General features: G+C 39.1%; 2 protein-coding genes across 6 annotated transcripts in view; one reads left to right on the top strand and one right to left on the bottom strand.

Moving 5' to 3' along the window:
• Positions 1-18,538, bottom strand: part of veph1 (ventricular zone expressed PH domain-containing 1) — a 77,318-nt gene that overhangs the window by 40,099 nt on the left and 18,681 nt on the right. The window contains exon 5 of one of the 5 annotated variants that reach the window (XM_046074780.1): positions 13,179-13,279. The exons of the other annotated variants lie outside the window; for them this stretch is intronic. Within the exon in view, the coding sequence (XP_045930736.1) occupies positions 13,245-13,279 (35 nt within the window). The 3' untranslated portion in view covers positions 13,179-13,244. Of the gene's footprint in view, positions 1-13,178; positions 13,280-18,538 lie in introns of those variants that run through there. 5 annotated transcript variants of the gene reach the window in all.
• On the top strand, positions 8,276-17,254 carry ptx3a (pentraxin 3, long a). The gene is made up of 4 exons (XM_046074797.1): positions 8,276-8,563; positions 11,375-11,534; positions 12,028-12,458; positions 15,325-17,254. Exons 1-4 carry the CDS (start codon positions 8,425-8,427, stop codon positions 15,981-15,983), a joined length of 1,389 nt encoding a protein of 462 aa, XP_045930753.1. The 5' UTR covers positions 8,276-8,424; the 3' UTR covers positions 15,984-17,254.

Raw genomic sequence — 18,538 nt, forward strand, 5'->3', positions numbered from 1 at the left:
CAGTAACATTTTGAAGTTTATTGTAAAAATTGTGTAGAATAAAGGCTTATGTCACAGATTCTGTCAGATTTAAACCATGGACAAAATTATGTGCGGAACACTGACTGCTTACATGATCTGACAAGGACAGTAAGATGGAAGAAGAGATGAATGTTTAATAAGAAGTATTGACTGGAGGATTGTTAATCAGATTTTGTCAATGCTAAAACACGAACACAGTAACAAGAAGAGCTCTACTGAACCCAAAAGGCAGAGTAGGGATTTCTGACATAACTTTACCTACTGTAATCTGTCATGATTAAATTCAGTTAGATAAACTTGATCTATTCTGCAAGAGGAAACAGAAACAGATTATATAAGAATAAGTGGGTATCTCGCTACATGCCAAATTTGACCAAATCTGTTAGCAAGCTCATCATTATTATTTTTTAATCCTGTTTTTATTTTCTATTTCACCAAAATTATATTTTAATGTGTATTTTTGTTGCTTTTATGTTTAATGTAAAGCAATTTGAATTGCCTTGTTGTTGAAATGTGCTATACAAATAAATCAATAGTGTATCAACAAGAAATGAAACATGCTGATGTTTAGCAGATATATTGTCTACTGTGTTTTTACCCTCTCAGTTTAACATTTAGCTTGTTAACGATTTGCCAATTCGCTAATTAGTGAAGTACAGCTGAGGCTGATGGGGATGTAATTAGTTTTGCAGGTATTTGGTACATGCATGTCTGAACCAAATGTCTTGATAATCCATCCAGCAGTTGTGGAGACATGCAACTCAAAAACACAAACTTAAACATCACGGTAGTGCTAAAAGTCCACCAGAATCACTGGGATTCATTGACTAGGTACCATTAATGTTCTATCTATCTAATAGTCGCACTATACTTATTTTTGACATGCAGCTAAATATTTCATTTCAAGTTACAACTTTGACATCTTGAAGCAAAATTACAGTATTTATCAAATTTACAGAACACATAAAGCTTCAAACAACTAGCAGCTCATTTGATAAGCTTTTGTCATATTAGATAAAATCCCCACAAAAGGTGATCCACAGCTATAAATCCCTTTTTGCTGGAACAGACAACTGGTAGTGATCAACAGAAAGGACTGACTGTTCCGTGCGAAGGCAGAGGAGGAGAAGAAGAGTGCACATAAATATTTAGGAGATGGTCACTGGCTCTCTTTATGTCCCTTCTTTTCCCTTTAATCATAGATCATACTGTTTCACATATCTACACTTATGATCTACACTTAGGACACAAATCACCATAAAAAGAGACAGTTACAGCATGTGTACAGAAAGAGAGAGCTGGTAATAACCATGAAGTTGAGGTTGTAGCAGTTACAGGTCTGTTCAGAGGAATGTAAAAAGGCAGGAGGAGACGAGAGTCTGCACAGAAACAATGATTAAGATTTATAGAGCTTACCTGTTAGAGCACACTCACCCACATCTAAACACACTGGCAGTACATGTGAGACACAGCCTGAGCTGAATATACTCTGATTACTGAATAAATGCACTTATTGACCTATATTTAATTTGTGAAACCACCTCATTTGACTCCCACAGTGTGCGTACCTTCATTCCAGCATACACCCAACCCATCCTCATGACTTACAAATCTCGATAAAATATTCTGCAATGACCTTTGGTTCTTTAGCACACAAAGGCCACATTTTTGAAAGGCTCCACGGACATTTTCCAAGAAAACAGAGAACTAACTGATCCATATTGTTAACTTTATGTGAAGAGGCAGGAGAGGACATGATGGCCTTCTTTTGCTGTGCTGTTTTCCAAATGTCACATTAGAATCCCAAGGTGAGTCAAAAAATGCAATTACCAATTCTGGAGAGATACTTAACTGTGAATAAAAAATGACTTTAATACAGCTATTGGCTATCTAACAGTAATATTCTTTCTTTGTCCCTACTATATTAAAATGTCTGTGCAATATATCTCCCTGAAGCCCCTAAGAGGGCCCTAATACAGTCTGAGTCATGGGAAAAATAATTTTTCTGTGCCTTTGCTATAGATATGCCTCTGGTAAAAAGGCCATTATATCCCACAGCAATGACAAAACCATAAAGTGAAAGTATCTGTAACAGCGCTGAGAACAGCGCATCTAAATCAAAGTATCTTTCTGAGATATGAATTAAAGATGCAAATGCATATTTGAGTTTTCAATGACATGTTAGACCCCAAAGTCTATGAGACCAACAACCAAGTGGATCAAGATACATTTAAACTGAGAGAAGGGATAGCACATACTGTAGAGCAAAAACAAGGTGTTACACATCTCACACGCAGCCCTATTTCCTGTAGTATATAAAAGTGGCTATATAAAAGTCAAAAGAAATTATTTTTAAAACAAAACGCAAAGAAAGAAACAAAAAACACCCAAACACATTTAGTTAGTTGTCTTAGTTAGTTAGCTTGCTAACATTTAAGCAACCAGAAAAGCAATAATTAGCTAATTAGCAATAAACCCAAAGGACAGTCGAGGCTAATGAGGACGTCATCAGTTTTGCAGGCATTTGGTCAAAAATAAAACTATTGGACAAATTTTAAATTTTCACCAGAGGGTGGTGCTAAATGAAAAGTCACAGGTTCACGAAAGTTATTAGGATTCGTCATATGGGAACCCTGAATGGAAAATTTCATGCAATCCATCTAATAGTTTAATAGATACTTCAGTCCAAACCAAAGTGGTGGACAGAGAGACTGACCAACAGCCCAACCAACAGACCAACAATTCATAAAGCCATGGCACGAGCAACCCAAACATTCTGTTTATTTTATTAATATTGAAAATATTTCACATTTAAGAAGCTGGAATCATTTTTGCTTGTAAAACTTCTCAAACAACTAGTCAGTTATCAAAATGTTCCTGTTGTTTGTCGATTAGCTAATAAATTAATCGACTATTGCTGCAGATTTGTTTTGGACAAAGAGAGGAACATTACGTTCATATCCAGCAATGCACATAACTTTCCAAAAGAAACTCCTAAACATTGAACTCTTATGCAAGGGAGGTTATAGTGCAGGACATAAATGCAGAGATCAGCACAAATGATATCCAGAGGGACGTTTTTGGATAGCTTTACAACTTAAATGTGTTTTCTCTAGCTTCCAACTCTGACTTCGTGTATGTACGTATGTCCCGAAAGTCATATATCACACAGCTCCAATAACCTCAGGTGGGTGGGGGCAGGGAGAAAGAGTCACATCAAAATGTAAGAGATGGGAGTCAAACCTCACCCAGAAAGCCCATAGCTTTAGGATTCTGTGCATTTTTGTCGCATGAACAAAATATCCCCCCTGCAACGCAGTATAAAAAGTATTCAGCACCAACTGAAACATGACTTCTCAGCTCTCTGAAAGGGATCCAGTTGCAGGGGGTGTAAAGAAAGACTAAGCATTTCCATCACGTGAACACATGACTCAAAATGTTTCATGCATGAAAATATTTCATAGGTAAATCATAAAGTGTACACCATAACAGCAGACCAGATGTGCGCCAGTAAAACTCACAGATCTATATTCATACACACTGACAGGTTCTCTTGCAAAGTTCAAACTCAATGACTATCCTCCCCTTTCATCTAGATAATTTCTCCCCATACAGGCAAAATGTCCCATCCATTCTGACTTCCTCATCATTACCACTTAATCCAAGACTCATCAGTGAGTCACATTCCTCAACACTTCTTTCATTAACTGCTGAGTCAGCTGCATGCTTTATATCAAAGGATATGATATCCCTTGGTGTAAAGTATTTTACTTAAAGGTCATACTTAAACTATAGACATTTGTCTATAGTTAAGTCCCTATAGTTAAGGTATGTTTTAACATCAGAAACTATTAAATTTAGTCACCTTCATGGTTACATGACAGGAGCAGAGGTACAATCCACACTTTGCTAGAGTCAAACACTTTTTATGTCCATCTATCCATCTCAAGAATCAACAACATGCTATATCTTGTAACGCTAAAGCCCCTTCCGCAACAGTTCATGTGTAACAGAATGATGTGAGTATAGCAATGTCCATCTTAATATTGGCAGAATTACATTTTTCTGTATGTATGATTGCTTTTTATCTGTGTTCTGTGTTAAAAGTGAGAACATGAAGGTAAACGTAACATCTCCAGTGGACACAACTGTATCTCTCTTAGCTTCTTTCATCAATCATTTGATGAAGCTTTACTGACATTGTTTTGCAACGTACAGTCCTCCCTGTAGTGACAGTGAAACAATTCAAAGTACTCATCTCAAAGTAAAAACATTGCATATTTGTTTTAATGGTGAAAAAATAGGAAGCAAGACTTATTTTTCTGATGAATTATGGATACATGATGAGGTTTTGAGTCTTGCAAAGTAACTACGCATTTGTTCCTCAATCTTCAATACTGTAAGACTAAAGTCCAAAAAAAATCTAGGAAATTATTTTTTATCCATGATTTCTTCAGAATAAGTCACATTTATCCAACAACATGCATAACGTACCTGCGCACACACTGAAGTGATGTGATCAACATGTATGATGTGTTTCCAGTTGGCTTAATTCCCACCTCAGGTGGAAACATTTACACTGCACACATGCACACACATACTGTGGAAATACCCACACCAGTTGTGTGCCTTTTTAAATTTCTTTCTTTAAACATTACATTCGTTTGCCTCTGACTCTACCTCTCTCCATGATAAGGCATTACATCCACACACCACTCTGTTTTAGTGCCTTCTTATGTTAAATAACATATAAAAAAGTTAGGCTTTCTTTGTCAGCTAAAAAAGTTTTTTAATTCCAATTTTTTGGGGGCATAAATGCAGTTTTAAGTCTAGTCAGCATGTCTCTCAGCTTTTTGTCCAATTAAATTCAAGTCATAGAGTGTCAAACCGTGGCAGAAATGATAAGTTTGTTTTCCCTTGGGCGGCACAACATTTTTCACTGATGTTTCGCCAAAATTCCAGGACTAACAGCTCAGTTGCTATTTGATCTACAGACTTCAATGTGGTATCAATTGAATGATTAGAGACCATGCTTCCATCAGGCTTTCACTGCTAGTTTCTGTGTTTTGAGTTATGAGACACATGTCTGTCCTCTCTTGCTCTCTATTCAATGTTTTTGCAACTTTTTAAATTGTGGCCTATGAAGATAAGGACTGACCAGCATGGTTATACAGTCTTTCCAGGAAATTAATCTTATTGTCAGCGGGGACAAGAGGTTAAAAATTACAATGACCTTTGCAAAAGAATAGTAGCTTAATAAAAGCATGAAAGACTGCCCTCTGTGGCTAAAAGTGACGTCATGTTGCATTGAAGTACACTTCTGCATCATAAATTCTTCACAACCAAAATAAAGTTGTTCAAAAAAGTAAATGGATGACAAAAAATAGGGGACAAAAACATTTACCTACTAAATACCTCAATATTGCATAATACTGTAAGAACTTGCAACCCATCTTTCATTAATGAGCCTTATACTTTTACTTTATATATGTGATGTAATTGGATCCTCTCAGTACATTGTCTATATTTTGAAGGCTATATTTTAAATCAACAAACACACATTCTCACTTAATTCACAATTCAAAGTATTTCTTTTTAAAAAGCACAAAAGTGCCTTATTACTCTCTCAATATCATTCTTTCTCATCATTCAAAATCATTCTTGTTCTATTTGCACATTCAATTCAACTTTTGCCAGTCAGTACAAGATTTTTAGCTTCTGCTATGGTTACTTTAAAGTCTTTTTCTTTGAGATGTTCAGTTGATGTCTTAGTGTACTTGGTAGATGCACTATTTTCTTTGGCTTCTCAGCAACTGTTCATATGAATACTCAGTATTTATTATATGAACCCGAACAAATCTGTGCAGCTTCTGAATGAAAAAACATAAAACACACAACAACTCAACAACTCAAAACGTAAACGCTTTAATACACTGGTAAAAGCAATATCATGTTCTTCCGAAGCAGTTACTTGTCCCTTTTTCTCGCACAACTCCCTCTCTCTCTCTGTCTGAATGAAAAGGCTGTTTCACCCAGATAACAAGTGAACAAGTGTGTGTTTCAGTAGATATTTGAGGGAGGGAAAACAGACACAATGAAAGAGAGACACAGGCAAACAGAACGATGGGGGGAGGGGGAATGAGGTGAGAGTGGGAGAAGGGGAAAATCCTAAAACCTCAAGAGGAAGTGATTATTTCCATGCCCTTTAAAACACACACAATATATACAGTCACACACTCACACTATACAAATGCACACAAATACAGTATATTCACACAAATATGCACACACACACGGTGAGGCTGACAAATAAATAAATGAACAAACAGAGGAAAGCAGGAGAACAATAAACCCATTTAGAAACCCCTGATGTCTGGGTTCCATTCAAACTTCCCTCAGCACACACACACACACACACACACACAATCTCTGCATGGGGCAAAAATCAGGAAAGTTTATGTTCCTTGCTTTCTCCTCTGTCCATTACCTCTTTCCCCCTCTCTCTCTTTCTCGTTCTCAATAAGAGTCGCAGGAGCTGCAGTTATATCTGATTACGACATACAGGCTACCTCCAACGACGCATTACTCACCGCTGAGCACTGCTTTTTCACTTCTATATTTGTGAGAGCCACATGTTTTCACAAGGATGGAAATTTAGAGAAATTTTTCATACCTTTCTTCAAAGGAAATTCCTCATGTGTTTTAATGTATCATTTTGTGTAACAACAGGTTCAGATCAGAGAATGGATCATACATTTTTGGGGAAGGGTTTAGAGTTAATTCAATTAATTTCAATTTAGTTTTATTTATATAGCGCAAATTCATAACAAACGTTATCCCATTGCACACTTCATATAGAGTAGGTAGACCATACTCTTTATAGTATTATTACAGAGACCCAACAATTCCCACCATGAGCAAGCACTTGGCGACAAAGGCAAGAACTCCCTTTTCCTTTCATTCATTTCCTTTCATTTAATTTATTTGTTTATTTGACAGGGACAGTGCTCATTAATGACCTTTTCAGGAGGTAGAAGTAGTATAAGGACTAGTTTTAGGGTTGAAGAATTATTCCAGTTTATTACAACTTGGATCTTACCTTTGTAGGATTGGCAATTGTTTTGGGGTTTTTTTTGGTAATACGAAGGCAGTCATCACAGAGATATGGGGCCCATTTCAAAAAAGAGATTTGTGAGCACTGCTTACATGCAAATTGCAGGTGGTGGCAGCGGTTCCACAAAAGATCGCTTACAAATTCCATGCATCCACATGCATGGGTCACAGGTATGAAGTTTATTTTAAATTGTGAAACTTGTCCAAATGAAGACAAGAGGAAATTATTTCAAGATGCAAATCGCAAGTTGCATGTTGTAAACTTGGTGAAATGGATCCCTGGAGGAAAGCAAAAAGGAGACAGATAGGGAAATGATCGCAAACAGTCACATGACCAGGCAGATCAAAAAACCCATATAAGCTAAACTGATTTGGAAGATAAAACCAATCTGGTGACTCTCCTCTCAGGGAAAATACTGAGAGCCATTTAATCCAAAACAACCCGCTTCCTCAATAGCACCGACTGCACGACTATCTACTAAATGGATCCTCAAGCCCACTCCACTGACTGTCCTGACTTGCAGCATGTCCTACAGCACTGGCACTCTACTTTAAAAATTTTATCTTTATTTAACTTATATCTTTTAAGATGGTATGCTTGTGTGTGTGTATGGTTAAAGAAGGATGGGGGAGTATTTTTCTTCTTATTTTTTTATACTTCTTCACTTCAACACTTCTGTGTGTTAATGAGCACACTGCACCAAATTCCAAGCAACTTAGTTGCATGGCAATAAAGTATTGAGTCATGGGTGTGCTAATTTTTGGGTTTAAACCTGTCTGATAGCCTGAGCCCTGTCAGACTTTTCTGTAGCTATGTTCCCACATCTCAGCATTGATTGTGGAGAGTTATCCTAACTGATTATTCGCAAAACTACAAAAATTAGACCCACGTTGGAATCAACCAAATGTATCCTTTAAGATTAAAGTAAAGTAAAGTAGTAGTACAGTTCTGTGTGGCTGGAGTGCTCTTCACTTTTGAGCTTCATGCGAAAGATTGCTCAGCATTTAATGAAAAAGGAGAGAGAGAGAGAGAGGTGGGGAGGCATTAGGGGGAGGGACAAATACAGTATGAGAGAGTGAGGGGTTGAAAAGGAGAGTGGTGGACCTGCAGCGCTGTAGTAAGTGAGACAGACAGCGAGAAGCAGCAGAGACAAACAAAACACACACAGCCAACCTGACAGTAACCTTCTCTCACAGCACTTACCCAACAAGCAGATAGGCAGAGGAGCAGAAACTTACCAGACACACTCATTCATCCTCACACACTCGGTCAGCAGCAGCAGCAGCAGTATGTTTCGGTGGAGGCTCCCCCAGGCAGTGTGTGTGCTGTCGGCGTGTATGTGTCTGGTTCTTGCATATGAGGATGATATTGATGTCAACTACTCAGAAACCTACTTCAATGAAATCACAGGGGGAGACACGGGAGAACGTAAGTGTTATACTGTGCATGTGTGTGTATGTGTGTGTGTGTGTGTGCAAAGATTTATCTGATTAAGATTCTCAGATGGCTTTGGTTGCAATATAATTGAATTATGGAGCGTGATATTGATTTTTTGTAGGATTCATGCATGGGGTTGTGTGATTGAAAATACAGCATAATAAAATATAAATATACTGTGTCTGAGCTGAGCCCTTAAAACTGACAAAAAGTGCAGAGCAGTTATGATTTAAGAAGTACGACAGCAATGATATTACTATAAGATGACAGAGCACACAACAACTGAGAGACTGAGGAGAAAAAGAGTGAAAGCATTAAGTAACTGTAGTTATAGTATAGAAAAAGTAGAGTTAGATGAGTACTTTGTATTTTATGTACTAAAAGGCATCTTTAAATGCAGAGATAGACAGAAGAAGAGACCGAGCGCAGAGGAAGCAAGGACCAGAGTATGTACAGTATACAGACTGAGAGACAGAGACGGAGTTTATGTATGAGACGAGCAGCATCAAAGAACATGCTGAGGCCGCTTAATCAGAGGGCTTTTCCAGCTGCTTACCGGAACCGACACATATTACAGCATGAATGACTGGCCCCAAATCGCAGGCACACTACAGTATATCATTATGAATCTCTTCTCTCAGCTGTTTGGGAAAGCATCATCACCGTTTGTGAGAGAAAATAATCTGTTCAAGTGTGCACATGGAGAAAGTGTGAGCACAATGTGTTTGTGTGCGTGCAACGGGCCCCTCGCAGCTTTCATTTCGGCTTGTTTGTTGTTTTAAAAGCTGGCAGGAGGTATAATTGCAGCACCAACAGCCTGTGATGTGATTAACCCTGACTGAAGGGAAAAATGTTAAAGACTTGAACAAATGACTAGGAATAGTGAAATACAAGCACATGAATTACAGCGCTAAGGGTAGATTAGCCTGCCAAGGCAAGAAAAGGTGGGTGCAAGAAGGACAAAAGAAAGACATTCAAATTCACAATTTACTTGCTGGATTCAGGAGGAAAAGTCAAATCATGTGAGGGCAGTGCAGTCTGTATGCAGGTGTGTGACGCAGAGAGACGTCAAAGCCTGGTGGAAGACACAGATCATCGCTTCTGACCTGCTCAAAACTCTGAATTTCTCAAAAGTAAATCAAAAGTAAATCTAATTAACATAAGGTGTAAAACAACTAAACAGGTAGTAATCTCTCTTATATATAAGTAGTAACCAATTCAAAATAACAGGAAAGACTTCATGAGTCCTCAAACTCAGTAGGTCAAAAGTATGAGAAAGGCTTAAACTAATATCTCGGGTTCTTTTACACTCTACTTATGTCCAGATTCATCTAAATCCTTTATAAACCTGTGACCTTAGCCTAATGATTCCCGCAGTCCTCTGATAATGCCCCTCTAGAATACATTCGCAGGTATAAACAGACTTTGAGAGGCCCAGACGTTAATCAGCACAGTGTGTCTGACACATATTCTGGCTCCCGGATTGGGATTGCTTTACACCCTAGTTTTGCTTTATCTCCCTATCTCTAAGTTTCTCTCTGTTGTTATCTCTCCCCTACTCTCTGCAGATCTTCCCTTTCCTTTTTAGTGTGAAAGAAACTTTCCTTTTCCTTCCTTCTCATTCAAGCAGGAAGCCAGATGATCTTTCTGGAAAGAGTAGTTTATGAGTCAATTGTCCAGTTTCTTTCTCACGTTCTTATCTCTCCCATAACAACTTCCTCTTTTCCCCCCACCTGTACTCTTCATTTTACCTGCTGTTCAACTGCCCTCCACTATGTCTGCGGCTAAAGAAGACATCCTCATCTTGCAGCATTAACAGTTTTCTTTCCAACAGACTCAAACGTATTTTCCTTATCCTGTGGTCCTCCTTACAATTATGGCCCAGAGTTCCTGTCAAAGCTGGCGAGATCATGGGCATAGTAATAGTTCTATCTCAGCACATCTGATAAAATTTAAAGATATTTCCTTCTTGCTCTCTTTGAAGCCACACCTGCCCCAGCGTCTGGAAAATAACTGAGCAAGTTAAGCCTTTTTAAACTCTGTGGGACAAATACACTTTTCCATTGCTCTCGTTTTATGAAGAGCAGAATATGAACATGATGACGGAGCAGTGCTTAAATCATGGACTCCTGTGAGGCAGAAATATTTCATGAGGTGAAAGTCATTTAAGTACTTACTAAGGATGCTGCTAAGGAGTATGACTTTTGTCTCAAGGATATGGTCCACATGCTCTTTGATTCAGTATAAATAAATAAGTAAATAAATGTCCATAAATCCATAAAGACACTCCTAATGTCTCCAGAACTTGCCTGAGAATCATCACCTTTTCAAGTTTTCTTCAGTATGTAAGTAATCCAGCGATAGTTGTCTGTACATCCATGGATATTTTGCAAATAGGAACTGCTCATAGCTAATTCAGCATACTTTTAATGGTGCCCCTTTACCAATATGTGAACAAATACAAGCTAAAAAGTTTTTAGTTGTTGCTAGCTATTACTACTTGGCAACACTATACTTCCTGATTACAGTTCCAAAACCATTATGGGAATTGTAGTTCTAATGATTTTATTTCCCCAAATTGAAGTAAAATAAAGAATAATGCTAGGAGTGACAAAACCCATTCATATTATATTTTCTATATTAGAGTCAACTGTTAGTGTCATACTGTGAAAATCCCTGTTCTATCTAAAAAGAAATCCTCCTCTACATACATGCTTTGGAAAACCCAATAATTTCATCTTCTGTTAGCGATCTTAACATTTCTCTTTTCTCTCCCCCTCTTTTTACCATCCATCTCTCCAGCCACACCAAGCCCAGCCCCCTGCAGTTCTCCAGACCTGACCAAATGGGACAAAATCTTCTCGATGCTGGAGAACAGTCAGATGAGGGAGAATATGCTGCTTCAGTATGCAGATGACATCATCAAGGTGGAGATGGGGTCACTGCGCGGAGAAATGCTCAGGTTGGTTGAACGAAGGTGGTCAGAGGTACGAGTAATTATGATATCAAATGAGAGGAAATGGGCTTTCATGATAGTTAAGCTGATAATGTGAATTGAGCAACTCATTTATGATATTAGAAGGTCAGGATTGAAACTTAAAAATCAGTTACCCGTTCATCATCTCAGATCCCAATACAAATTCAGTATTTCAGTGTGAAAATGCTCTCAAAAACGTATTAATCTGTCAACTTTATATCATCCAGAGTTCATGCTTTAAATTTTAGAACCCTGAAGTGCAAATGCAGGAGACAGGGATCAAACCTGCTCTACCTCCTGGGCCACAGTGGCCAATTCCAAAGTAGCTCATTTTCAAACTTTTCGCCAGTAATTTCTTCAATTGCCTACTCAATTACTTGACAAATCGCTTCAGCTCTAATTAATTTTCATTTCGATGGTTTTATGAGTGAATTGGGAGCCAAAGGTTAACTCTTTTACATTGGTCCTTTTTGGTCAGATTTGTGGCCCAGTATGGTGGCTCCTGTGGGGTTGCAGTGGAGACAGCGGGAAGAAGGATGGCCTTTCAGCTTGAGAGCCGCCTCAGAGAAAGCCTCAAACTCAGAGATCAGACTTCTCCTGCTGCTGGGAATTCTGTTGGAAATTCAGACCATCTGGAGGCCATGCTACAGCAGCTCCTCACAGCAGCACGAACACAAGCTTCCCGGTTCGCCAAGATGGAGACCAGTTGCTTCGGCAGGCCAGGAGATGGGATGAATTCAAAGACAGGATCTGAGATTCCAGACGTTGGAGGGGCTGGGCACCAGGAGCAAGAGGTGACATCACAAGATTTTAGAAGGGTTTTAGAAGAGGTGCTCACTGCGCTGCAACAGACGAGGGTGGAACTGGAGGAGGTGCTGAGGTCATCGAGGCAAAGATACCTACCCGCAGGTAAGATATCCATTTTATCATCGGCACTCTCTGTGTCTGTCTTTACCTGTTGCTTTCTGCTTCTTTGTATTTGTTTTCACCTTTCTCACTTTCAGGTCATGCCTCAAATGAAAGAATGAGAGACCCTTCTGTCAGGCTTTTCTTCTGAACATCCAACAACTAATCATGCAGCTTGTGTTTCTCCTAAATACCTTTTCCACTTCCTCTGTCTGTCTCCAGGCTGGTTATTGGGCAGGTATTGGTCAGCCACGTAATGCTCACTTTTGGTTTGTTTGACATTCATCATGAAATCCTTTTGGTGAGTCATCACACAAGAAAAAACTCTGGGCCAAACTCTCAGCTCAGGCATTTTCATTGACAGATACTTCAATCACACAGACACTTTTAGATGTTGATGAAGATAATAATAGTAGCTAATACATGCATGAAAAAAATAAAAGCATAACATAAAACTCTTGCTGGACTGACTGAACACAAATTCTTCTCAGATTTAAGACATTACAGCATCTGGTTTATTCTCCATCCTTGAATTAAACACTGACTAATAACAAATTAACTTAACTTAGAGTGACTAAGTGTGAGTAAGTGAACTTGGACCACGTTTTTATCCTACAAAAGGCACCACTCACATCAGTTAGATAACTTCATTTCCTAGAATTAATCAAATAAAAACTGAAAAAAAACAACAACAGAAAACAGGATAGGTTATTTATTACTCATCTAACACACACACACCTTTAGAGTCCAGAAGCTGGCCTACATACAGGGCAGAAAGAGGTGTAATCATTAGCCAGCTGCAACAAAAACCACACCAAAGCACCCTGGGAAAGCAGAAACAGATGGAAACCGTCATGAACACACACACACACACACACACACACCACACACCACACACACACACACACACACACACACCACACACACACACACACACACACACACACACACACACACACACACTTTAACATTATTTTTGAGTGGCAGAAACCTGAAACAAATGTAACATCAATATTTGGGATCTCCTGTTGGGTATGCAGTGTGTCCGCTAACTGTGAGTTAACTGAGAGAGAGAAAGAGGAGGAAGGGAGGGAGGGCAGACTAAGATCTAGAGAGAGAAAGGAGAGAGGAAAATAAGAGACTAATGGAGAATTAAAACGATGAAGAGAAAACTCAAAAGAAGAATGGAAAAATAAAGGATGCAGGATAGGACGATAAGCAACAGCTTTCCACATCGTGAACTAAATGTGTGTAATGTTTGCACACACACGCTCCAGTCTACGATACCTCCAACAGAGCTCATCAGCACAAAATGCATTTACTCTGCATTATGTAATGGAGAATAAATTGCCCGGAAAGGCCCCGCTCAAAGGGCAACACAAATACCACACACAGCTTCTCCCTGTGTTTTAAATACCAAAAGATTAACCAACAAAAGCAGGTTTCACAATGCAGAGTGAGATTGAATGGGAGTGTTTGAGACGTATGAGAGGATGTTTGAATGATTAAAAAGAGAGGAGAAGTGGGAAAAGAATGAAATGAAGCAGCACAAACCGATGAACCAGATGACCTATACTGGGAGGTGTGTGAGTGTGTGTGCATGGGTGGGTGTGTGTGTGTGTGTGTGTGTGTGTGTGTGAGTTGGTGGTGCAGGAAAAAATACTCATTCATGATGTCATCACCTGAATGTGAACTTAACTTGGACTGGTTGGTTTTATTCCACCAGACTTTCATATCTAATACTGCCACCTAAATGTATCTTCAAGTGCATCTAGTGTGGTCACACTGGGGAGAGGGCAGCTTATGGCTAAACAAGAATTTTTTATCCATTTTAACGACATTTATCCATATTAAGCAGCAATATATTCCAATAAAATGCATGAATGCATTTCAGTCAAATCTCCCCATGCATCGGTCCTACTATTAGAAAGGTATAAGACAGAGTCTAGTGAGATTTATCAAGCTGTAGCTTTAGATTGAGCTCTTTCTCAACATTCATTTCATGTGGAGTCCCCCAAGGTTTAATTTCGGGCCCAATTCTTTTCTCTATTTATCAGCTCTTGCCAGGCCACATCATAATCAAAAATACAAAATCTCTTTTCACACCCAACTATATATCCTTTTAAAGCTGAACAAACATAAAATGCAAACTATAACAACCTTGGGGATATCAAATGTTGGCGGGCTCAGACCTTTCTCTAGTTGAATAATAATAACATTGAAATGATCGTGTATGGTCCTGAAAATCAAAGCACCCTCATTACTGCACCTTGTCCTTTTCTGTAAAGTTGATCCAGCATGAATGTTTAGATCCAGTTTCAATCAACTTGGAATCACGTTTGACTCCTCTAAGTCTTTACTTTGGTTGCACGAGATACATCTTTATTTTACATGGTTCACCCGGGTTCCTTCAGCTCTTTACTGACTCTCTGTTACTTACAAAGTTTAAAATCTTGCTTTTTACTTTCAACTTCATGCATTTTATTTGTCTTTGGCAAGTTCTTTGGATTGACTGTGTTATGTTATGTTGACCATCTGCATAAGGGCAGGGTTGAATGACCAGCAATGTTTTACCTGTAAACTATTTTAGCCCTGAATGTGATCCATATCCTTACTAGTGCTTAATTGAGAATTAAACTATTATACTGTTAAAAATTCTACTGAGAAGTCGGTGACTTCTATAATCTATCGCCAATACTGAAGGAAACATTTGATGAGTAACAAAAACTGCACTCTAAAGGAGAACGTCATCAGTCACATATCTTAATAATGGACATACTAGATTGCTCACAGCGGCAACCTGAAGTTACATATGAAACAATCCTCATCTACTGACACTGAACACTATCATATCTTCCTTGCTATTTAGGTTGCGAGATGGCACTTCTCTTCCCCATGCGTTCCCGTCGAATCTACACCTCAATCACACCAGATGTCCCTCTCTCCGTCTCCTCCTTCACTGTCTGCATGTGGATGAAGCCGACCACTGTCTCCAACAAAACCGTGCTGTTCTCATATGGAAACCGCCGCAATCCATATGAGATCCAGCTGCTGCTCGGCCAAACCTCTGCGCTCTTCACCATCGGAGGGGAGGCTCACCTGGTGGAGGCAAAGGGTGTGGTGAGCCCCGGAGGCATATCAGAGTGGATCCACTTGTGTGGGGCTTGGTCGTCTGAGCAGGGCCTGGCGTCCCTGTGGGTAGATGGGAAAAAGCTGGCCTCCACACCCGGAGTGGCTGAGGGACATGTTTTACCCGATGGAGGCTCACTCCAGCTTGGACAGGAAAAGAACAGCTGCTGCCCTCAGTCTGACAGCAGCGGGGTGCCAGGGTTTGAAGAAGGGTTCGATCCCAAGCTGGCGTTCGTGGGGAAGATGACAGGAGTGAACATGTGGGACAGGGTGCTGTCAGAGGAGGAGATTTCCGAGCTGGCTTTGCGGGATGGCCGGGGCTGTGAGCAGAGGGGGAACATGGTGGCGTGGGGAGCAACGGAGATGGTGCCACATGGAGGTGCTCAGTTCATCAACTAACAGATTCCTACTGTTCTTAGTGGGAATTATCATCAGCATCATCGTAATGAGCTTTCATGCTAAAACTGAGGAGAACAACTTACAACTACTTATATCATCATTGTCATCTTTGTCCCTACAGTTAATTTTTTATTCTTTTATTATTATCAAGATGGTTATTTTCTCCATCGTCTCCATTTCTATTACCATGAACGCTAATGTTGCAATGAACTTTACTGGACATGTTTAAAAGAAAGAAAGCCAATGCTGTGAGAGATTGAAGTTTATTTTTGTAACCTAACCTTTTGAACACACACACACACACACACACACACACACACACACACGAAGAAAGTACATTCAGCTTAGACAACAAGCAGCTTTTACCAAAGACTTAATTAGACTGCAAGAAAGACAAAGCATCTATTGTTAAAGTGAAGGGGTTCTGAGCTGGTGACAGCCACACACAGAGAGAAATTAAGAGGTCACACACAATTACAAGAGATTATTTTAAAACTGTAGAGTGATGTATGTTTTAGAGCAATAATTTCTCTTTCTATCTAGATTTGTACAGAAATTACAAGTGCAGTTAACATTAATGTGATTAAAAATTTTGCTTTTCTACCTTTGTTGTCTGCAGTAGGTACAATTGATCAAAGTTGAAGATTGTCACCAATCCTCATTACAACTGAAAGCAGGAGTACCATACTAATGTTTTAATAATGTGTTGTCATGTAATGTGCAATACAACACATGATGTATATAATACCCGTTCGAGAAATCTGCTGTACTTGCTTTCATTTCAAGCATGGTCAACCAGTGACTATGGAAATAGCTTCAAACTAAATGATTTGTGGCAACTTATTATTTTATTGCCACAATTTTCTTGAATTTGTGAAAGCATTAAAAGCATTTTTAGACGTTCTATTTCCATACTTGTGTGTTTACATTGGTCATTCATGTTCTTAGTGTTTGTTTTTTGTCAGCCGTTCTCATTTAATTTTAGGGTAATAAATTGTGTCTTCTTTTTTGATACTGAGTAAAGTAATAAGAGTGAAACTATTATATTTGTAATGTGGGATTGACAACGCTTTTTTTATTTGATAAAACAAACTGAGGACAATGTTTACACAAACTAATCTTTTTTTAGTTCTCTTGTATTATACTGTAAATTGCTATTGTTGTTCTTGTGAAAAGGTGAAACTGAATGTATTTTGTACATAAATATATTTTACATAACATGGCGGGCTGAATGGAGAGTGAGGTATGAATAAACATTTCACTTTACGGTATATACCCTTGCTGGATAAGCAGTGTCAGTGTTTTTCTGTCATTTCAAAATCTCATCAAGGCTATATTTGACTACTAAGTCAGCTTATGCCTTATAGATACCTCTAAAGCAAAGCACTTTACAATTCATACATGCACAGATGGCGGAGGAGCTACCATGCTCACCAGGAGGAATTTGGGGTTCAATCTCTTGCTCAAGAACACTTAGACATATGAGCAGGAAAAGCCAGGGATCAAACCACCAAAATTGCAATTGCCCTCCCCCTGGTAACCCCATGTTAGACATATGCTTCTGCTGAGTGTGGTGCTGACTGTTTTTGGAAAGAGTTAGGTGTTTGCTTTTTAAAGGCACTTTTAGTGCATGTTAGTTGAGTCCTAATGTAAATAATAACTTAATTACCTACCTACTAGGGCTATCCACGACTAAGGATTTACAAAGTCGAATCAGAATTGTCAAGTCCTGCCTATAGTCGACTGATAGTCGAATCATGTGTGTTTTGTGCACGGCGACTGCTGAGCCAAAGCCAAACTTGACCATTTTCGCCTGCCATTCACTGGTCTTGTGCAGAGTTTTCGCCGTGCTGCCGACAACTGCATGCATGTCGCGGTTCCTCGCGTGTCTATTTCAAGTAGCGGCTGTTTAAAAACGATAAAATATTCTTTGTGGGGTTTCATAAACGGTGATAAATTATCCGATTAACTCAGAACACCAGTTGGTGCTCCATCTCTCCTGCCAATGCACACATGCTACATAAATTCACATATGCCATAAAGATACTTTCATTATATATATATATAAAATCAGTTGATTAGAATAATCTGACTATGACACTGAAATACATTTGCCCATTAGTGAAATATAAAAGGTTTCTCCTGCAGCTACAACTTTACACTGACTTCCATTCAACCCACCGGCCCCAAACGTTCCTTACTCTGCCTTCTCTTACAAGCTTGAAAACAGTAACATCTGACAGATGACACATTCCAAACCTCAGTGTTACCATATGATCAGGTTTTACTAAGAAAAGGAAGGAAATCGTGGCTCTAAAATCCCTGTGGGGCCAAAGCAATGCCATAAGTTTCTGTGTAAACACATACACACACGGTTGTGTGGTGTGTGTGTGTGACATCTGATAATGACCGAGTCTTGTTGTGGGTCACTGCAGCAGGCTATAAAACCTTCACACTGTATCCTGCTGCTGGCTTCCTTTACCTAGAATCAACATCGGCAGGTGGTCCATGTTCCAAGCTGCCAGCGCAAGACTCTGGCAAGATGAGAGGAGGTG

This window comes from Micropterus dolomieu, linkage group LG17, assembly GCF_021292245.1.
Source record: "Micropterus dolomieu isolate WLL.071019.BEF.003 ecotype Adirondacks linkage group LG17, ASM2129224v1, whole genome shotgun sequence".
NCBI classification, from domain to species: Eukaryota; Metazoa; Chordata; class Actinopteri; order Centrarchiformes; family Centrarchidae; genus Micropterus; species Micropterus dolomieu.